General features: G+C 53.7%; 1 protein-coding gene across 1 annotated transcript; it reads right to left on the bottom strand.

Annotated features, from left to right (window-relative positions):
* Positions 1-5386: 5386 nt before the first annotated feature.
* SPRY3 (sprouty homolog 3 (Drosophila)) lies at positions 5387-6271 on the bottom strand. The gene has a single exon (XM_009084259.1). It carries the CDS (start codon positions 6260-6262, stop codon positions 5387-5389), a length of 876 nt encoding a protein of 291 aa, XP_009082507.1. The 5' UTR covers positions 6263-6271.
* Between the last annotated feature and the right edge of the window lie 1672 nt (positions 6272-7943).

The following is a 7943-nucleotide window of genomic DNA, read 5'->3' as shown; positions in this document are numbered from 1 at the left end:
GAAAGGGACAAGGGAGGGGAAGGGGGATGGGGGCTCCATGGGCAAGGTGGGGACAGCTCCTGAATGACCACACAGACTGGGACAGAGAGTGTGAGAACCAACTCTTCCAGGGCCCAGCCCAGCACTCTGTGGTGGTTTTGGTCCTGCTCATGTTGAAGCCCTTGGGATGGAGAGAGATTCAGCAAGAAACCTCACACCACTTCCCCTTTCATATTCCCTCTGTCCCATGAAGGTATGTGATCTCTTCCCCTCCATCCAACATCCCTCCTGCCTGCAGTCCCCCTCCAAGGGCACCAGGCCCCCTGGATTACACCTTCAGGGGATTCTTCTGCAACATCACCCGAAGCAGGAGAACAGATCCCACCTGTGCAAGCTCCCAACCTGAATCTGGGAGACAGTTTGCAAGAGATCCTGATATTCATGGAGAAATACTCCAAAGCAGACTGAGTCCCAAGAGGTCACAGCTCAGGTTTGGCCCATGTGGACCAGGTGCTGACCAGCAGCCTCCAGCTGCTGTGAGACCACAGGCCTGGGCTCTGCGGGCTCCTTGAATGAGACAAGCCTGAATTGGATCCTGTTAAAGACCAAGGATGGGCTTTGGGGTGGGGGTACAGCCTTTATCACATGCTGATCACAAACATTGGAACTTCCAATACCTGAAGACCTCTCAGTTTTCTGCAGCCTCAAAATACCCCATGGCCAGAGACAGAGCAAACTGACAACAAGGATACTGGGAACAGTGAGTTTGGGCACAGTGTGCTCATTCCCTGTGCAAATCCCACAGCAGCTCCCCTCACCCCTGCTCATCCCTCTCTAGCACACAAAGAGCTGTTCATGATCTGTTATTCTGGGCTTTGGCATCTTCTGGTCAATGACACTTGCCCTCCAGTATTTGTGTTCACACCTGGGGATGGGGAAGAGTGAACTCAATGGGATTTTATGGAAATCTGAGAGTCACAAAGAGCTTATCCCTGTTCTTTGAGGTACTGGCTGGTACTGACATTTCTCAGGGATGGGTAGCAGCCCAAGGACCACTTCTGCCCCTCCACCAGGAGGGCTGGGGAGCTGGGAATGGGAGGGAGACTCCAGCCTGGTCCCCATGATACCGCATCACCAGCGCTGGGACTGATTTGTCAGTGGGGAAGGAGAGGAGTGGGACCAAGGGAAGCCTTGGAGAAAACAAACACCATCAGGACCTCTTGCATGGATGGAGCTTTTGGAAGTCTGGGCTGGAAGTGGAGGCTCTAGATGGGGAGCAGAACAGGGGGAGCTCAGGTCCTGCTCAGCAGCTCCTGTCTCCTGCTCCTTTGGCACCTGAATCTCTTTCCCAGTATAAATCTGCCCACAGCCCTGCACATTCCCTGGCAAAGGAGCCCACAGCTGGGAGAGACACACAACACAGAAATGTTCCCTCACAGAGCAGATCCGTCCCTGTGGGAGAGCAGAGGGCTTGACATGTGACGCTCCCAAAAGAAAACCAAAAAAGACACGTCAGGACAAAGAGAAACCCCAACTGCCAGGACAAGCAGCTGCAAACAAACACCCAGAGCAGATGTGATCTGACTCACTGAGGGTGGGGCAGGAAAGGGGCTCACAACCCCAACCAGAACTGGAGTCCTCTCTGCAGGGAAACCAAACCTTCTGGCAGCTGGAGGTGGAGAGGGAGCAGGATGGATCTGGTCTGAAGATGTTAAGAAAAGCTCAAGAAAAGAATATGAAGCTGCCCATAGCCTTCCACACAGCAGACAAGCTCAGTGAACCAGAGCTGGCCTCCTTGGAGAGCTTCTGGCATATCCCAACCTCTCCCATCTGCTGAGAGCAAGGAAGGGGGGAGTGCTGAGGACCTCCACATACAGCAGGAAGCAGTAACCTCATGTGAAGCCACCTGCCCTTATGAGCAGGGCAGAGGCGAACAGCTCTGAACTTCTCCAGCCCAAGCAAGTCCTGGATGTGGCTTTATGTCTTGCCCTCAGTCAAACCAAAGCCCTGTGCTGGTCTGACAGTCCTCAGTGCCCATCTGTGCCTCTCCTCCTCTCCAATTCATAGAATTGTGGAATCATTTACATTGGAAAAGCCCTCTATGATCATTGACTCCAACCATTCCCCCAGTGCTGCCAAGTCCACCACTAAACCATGTCCCCAAGTACCACATCTACATGTCTTTTAAATCACTCCCCTTCTATGTGTCCAGTATTTCATAAAGTATATCTCACAGGTTTGTCTTTTCTTGGAGACTGGACATTCTGGAGTCCTGGCTACACTCCTCAGTCCTCACCCAGGCTGTGGCACCATTCCCTCGTGGGAATGGGGCTTCTGCACTGACCCAGAAAAAGCCCATTACGTGGAAGGTTCATGGCAGACATCCTGGCCTCCCACCAACTCCTGGAGGTAAATATGCTGCAAGAGTCATGCCAAGCAAAGCTGGCACTGGGAAGGTGATCCATGGACAGCCATCTCCTCATTCTCCAGTTCTAGCACCTGGGGGAGGTCACCCTGCACTCGCATGACTTGGGAGGCCGTGAAAATGATGAAGCTTCACATGTTGAGTCATTCCACCATCAGGAGAGGAAGCAATGAATTGCAAAGATACAGAGGTGGTAACTAAATTTACAAGTGGGATCCGTTTAAAAAGGAGGAGAAAAAAAAATCAAAGTAGAGCAAGTTGGAAAATTCTGTTCATTAGTTTTCTTTAAAAAGTTTCAATGAACTGTTTTACATTCTCATTCAAGCGAGACAATTCCTCCAACCCACAGAGAAAAATGGACCTTTTCTCCCTAAAAAGGGCTTCTGTTTTTTAGGAAGGAGTTTAATCAGCACCAATAGAAGAGTGAACCAAGCCTTCCAAAGGAAGGTGCCTCCTTGTGGAAGTCTCTCTCCCAAACATCGCTGTCTTCCAAACATTGCTTGGAAGTAGGGAGCCAAGCAATTATTGGCATATGGATAAATATATTTGCAATATATTTTATATCTGCTGCCACAGGGATGTGGCTTTACCTTAAGGGGTTTCACACACCTACAGGGTGTCCTGACCTCTGAGCAGGTCATGGTCTTAAAATCCAAACTATTCCAAATTCCGAGTCCGTGGCTGGCCTCAGGGATGTCAGGCCCTTCCTAATGCCAGGAGATGTTTCTATGTCCCAGAGCATCATCTTGAGATCCCCACAGCTCACAGAAGCAGGATCTCCATCTTTGGCCAGATCTTTCTTACCACATCCCTGCCTCGGGCTCTGGGTGAAACCAGGGTGAGGATTTCGCTCATGTCCATAATATTCTCCGGCACAAACTTCCCACCAGGAATGGGATTCATCCCCCCTTCCACAGGGAACCTGTGTTTGGGTGCCATTTGAGTCAAGGAAGCCAGGCACTGCCAGCATAGAATTTAATGAATAATGCTTCCAAGTGGGATGAATCACTCCCTGGAACTGCTTTTCTCCGCAACAGAGGGAGCTTGGATCCGCCAGGATTTTTTAGACAGCAAATGGACAGAAAGAGGAATCCCATTGTGATAGTCCACCTCTGCCTCACCCCACAGGCAGCACTGAATCCCACCCTCTCACTGCAGAGCAGACCCACTCAAGACAATCCATACACCTACCTCCCTTTCCCCCTCTCCCAACAACCTAGGAACTAAGGGTCTAGGATTAGCAATAAACAGACTGGGAAATCGTCTTTTCCAGCATGTGCAAGTGTACCAGGAAAGCCAAACCTTGCATCTGGCACTGTTCACAGCAGTATCATGAATATTATTAGTAATAGTCCTACCCATCCTAACGTTATATTTATATATACAAAAATAGATCCACAGAACTCTACGGAAAGAGGTGGCTGGGAGGAGGTGACGGATGAGCTCTGGATGCAGGGTCTTGGAGAAGCCAAGGGACGTGTTGCATATATTTCTCCAGGGAATCCATTCACTTCTCTTTGCGCTCACACACCTCAGAAGAGGGACAGGCAAGCAGAGCCAAGTTCTGGGACACTATTCCAGCTCCAAACTCCCCCAAACCATGCCTGCGGGGTCACAACTGGGAGCTGGTGCCATGCAGAGATGAGACTGAGCCTAGGACCAGGAGGAGCCCCCTAACCACAGCAACCAGTTGGGCTTATTACCATCACAGCAAGGAAACACAAAGCCCTGACACAGATTCAGGTGTCCGTCTGCTCTGCAGATGGCCCAGCCCCAGGGCTTGGTCCAGCCCCGTCCCCAGTTGTCTGTGGGTGGCCACCATGCAGAACCCCCTCAGCAAGGTGAGGACTCAAAGGTAACACCTGTGGGGAGGGAAGGTCAGGTCCCCAATTTTGGCATGCCCTCCTGCTCTCCATGTCCTCCAGCCCAAAGCAGGGCAACAGAAACCCCCACTGAGGAGTCCCTGGAGCATCAGCTGCTGACAGTTGGCTTTGCCATCTTTTTTTAAAAGTGAACTCAGTGCTGGTGGAAGGTACCAGATTGGGGTGTGAGCATGGAGCTGGTGCCTGTGGCATCTGCTCAGTGGTGGGATGGAGCCAGGCAGCATCTCCACCCCAGGCAGTCCTCCAAGGCCCGGAGAAATGAATGGCAATTTCCAACCAGCTCCTTGTTCTCAGCCAAATCCCAGAGGGGACCTTTCCCTCACTGCAGTCGGGCAGGAGCGAGTGGGCTGGGCTGCCTCCAATAGCTCCTTCCCCTGCCAGAAGGTTTCTAAAGCTTCCTACACCTTCCCTTCCTCTTTGAGACAGAAAAACACAGTGCCACCTCATATTGGAGCTCTCTCACTTCTCCCAGCAGCTCCCAAACCCAGAGGGAAGCCGCTGCCACAGGTGAGACCCCCTCAACATTCCAGCCCTTCGGAGGAAAGCAGACCTATGGCCACCTGAGAGGAGAAAGGCCACCCACAGAAAGTGCTGGAGAGGGAGGAAGAGCCAGAGGAGGTCTAGCTCCCAGGGGACTCCTGCACAGGGGATGCATCGACCTGCCTCTCCCCCCCTTGGAGAAGGACCACACCGTGGGGCAGTGGCAGCTTCTGAACCTGCTGAGAGCAGAGTCCTGAGGACCCCCGGCCACCCTTCCCATGGGGGCAGAGTCACAAGGACCCCCTGGGTCACCCTTCCTTATGGGATACAGCCAGGGAGTGCAATCACAGCTTGCTCTGCCTCCCCTGCCACTCTCCCACACGTGCAAAACCACTGTTACCCCCCAGCTAGGTGTCAGCTGCTCCAGCTGCCCAGCCAGGGTGTCCCAGAGCCTGGGGGACCCCCAGTTCACCTGTCTCAATCCCAGAAGATGATGATGGGTAGGAGTGAGCACTGCAGAGCAGAGGGTGCTGAAGGAGGAGGAGGATGGAGGAAAGAAGAGGAGGAGGAGGGAGAGGAGAGGAAGAGGAGCAAAGCCTGCTTCTCCTCCCTGGGAGGGTCATACCGGCTTGTCCAGTGTTTTGGGGAATGGCGTGCCGCTGGAGGAGGAGATCTTTCTGCAGACCGTGTTGGTGTGGCTCTGGCAGCGGCAGCCAGGTCGTTTCAGGCCGTCATAACCCCGCTGGCAAAGTTTGAGGCACCCCAGAGTGGGAAAGTAGCAGCAGAGGCAGGGCATGAGGAGGGAGAGGAAGCTCATGGCAGCCCAGCGGGCACAGCAGGACCCCGGCCCACAGGAGCAGGGGTCATCAGCACAGGTGTCCTCGTCGTCAGTGGAGCAGTGGTAGAACAGCCCCTTGATGCAGCAGAGGCAGGTCCCGTAGTCGAGGAGGCTCTCGGGGGAGCAGAGGCAGCGCTGGTTGCAGAGCCAGCACGAGGGCAGGCTGCGGGCGGCCGTGCAGCGCGCGCACTTGCAGCGCCCACACTCCTCACAGATGAAGAGGTGGCCAGTGTGCAGGGTGGGCTTCTCCGACCCTCCCTTCAGCGGCGACTCCTCCACCTTCAGCTCACTGGAGCAGGGCTGCGTCCGGATGAGGGAGTGCCCGGAGTGGGAGGGCGTCAGGCTGCTCAGGAGACGCTGGTCAGAGGCAGTGGTGCTTTGGGAGACTGAGCTGGCTGTGCTGGAATGGCTCAGGTGTGGCTGCAAAGGTGGCATCTGGTGCTGTTGGCTGTGGCTGCGGTGCAGGTCCTGGAAGGTGGAAGACACCAGGCGGTCCTGGGACCACTCCTGCTTGTGTGGTGGCTGGGACAGGGAGGGGTTGGAACGGGCTTGCTGGAAGCAGACCGCTGGTCTCTCCACGTAGTTGTTGCTGGCACGGATGGAGCGGATTTGGTCAATGGACAGGACCTGTTGGAAGTCCTCAGCAGGTGGGTCCATTGTCTCGTCACAGCTGAGTTCAGCCACACTGGAAGAGAGCTGCATTTCCAGGAGTGAGGAGACCCTGCGGCATCAGGGCACATCTAAAAATCCTATAGGATAGGGCAGAAAGCGAGAAAAATATTCCTGTTGCATTTTATAACAGATCCATTCATCCAAACCATAGAATCACAGAATGGTCTGGGTTGGGAGGGATCTTAAAGCTCATCTTGTTCCAACCCCCTGCCACAGACAGGGACACCTTCCACTAAACCAAACCAGGACACAAAGACTAGCTGGAGAACTCCAAATAAAAAGTATTTTCAGCAATCAGACCCAAAGTACTTCTGTGCCTGAGAACACAGGCTGGACACATCCAAAGGGCAAGGGCCATCAGATCTGCCCCTTGACCCTGGTGGGTACAGCATCTCCCCATTCTTTTGACCCTCTCATGTCCTTACAGAGGATTCCCCACCCCTTGCCAGCCCCAATGGACCTCATCTGTCCTTCCACTCCTTCCCCAGGGGCACATGCTGCCCTCTCTAGAGGAGAGAAAACGGGAAGTGGTGACTTATGCAGAGGCATGACAGAACTAGGAACGGTGTCTTTACCGGAGCAGAGGACTCTGCTTTGGGGGTTCCCAGCACACTCCAAGCAGCCTCCCACTGCCACTCCCTGCACAACCTGGGAGCACTGGGATGGGGGATCTGAACACAGTGAATTTTAGGCAGCAGCAGTGACAAATTAGAATCATGGAATCGTTAAGGTTGGAAAAGCCCTCTAAGATCATCAAGTCCAACCATCAACCCAGCACCACCACCATGTTCACCATTAAACCATGTCCTCAAGTACCACATCTACATATTTTTTTAACACTTCCAGGGATGAAATTGCAACTAATTGCAATTAATGATCCCCACACTTGGCCAAGGACAGGCCTATCCCACAGACTCCAAGTCCTGGAGGACTGCAGCATCCCATTATCCCATTCACAGCCCAGAAGCTAATTTACCCCCATCGGAAGCACCAAGAAGGGCAGGTTTCCCTTTAACCCTAGCACAAATGTGAGGGAATGCAGCCTTGGCAGCAAGCAAGCCCCATCCTGCCCTTTGCACTGTGCTGCCATGCCCTTTGCTGTTGTTTTCAGGAAATGGCACTTCCCAAGTTGGCAGTGCTGGCAGCTGCACATACTGTGTCCAGGAGCATCAGGACCACTGAGGGCCACGGGATGGGGCACGGAGGACCTCCATGTCCCACAACTCCCCTTCCTGGCAGGTTTGCCCCCATGGCATTCAGCTCCATCGTCAAACCCTCATCTGCCAGACCTCATTGCTAGCATCGGGGTGAACCCTGCGTAGGGCTGTGAGAGGAGAGGGTAGGCAGACATGGGATTCTCCCCCATCCATCTCCTGGCCCTTGGGAGAGAGGGACACACAAACTTCCCACTCCTGCCACCTGCACACTGAGCTGCCCAGGAGTGCCCAGAGGACAGACACCACCCATTGCATGCCAGAATCCAACCACCAGCTTTTCCCCAGTACTTCCAGCCTAGATTTCCATATTGGATACGTGCTTCCCATGCACAGCCAGCTGTCCCAGGACAAAGCCATTCTCCATTGGCAGATCAAACAAGCGATCCCTTAGTGATACGGATATTGTTGCTGTGTCGGGCCCACAGGAAGATGCTGTTCCAGGAGGAAGA

This window comes from Acanthisitta chloris, unplaced genomic scaffold, assembly GCF_000695815.1.
Source record: "Acanthisitta chloris isolate BGI_N310 unplaced genomic scaffold, ASM69581v1 scaffold3241, whole genome shotgun sequence".
NCBI lineage: Eukaryota > Metazoa > Chordata > Aves > Passeriformes > Acanthisittidae > Acanthisitta > Acanthisitta chloris.
This window is presented reverse-complemented; position numbering and strand designations above follow the sequence as displayed.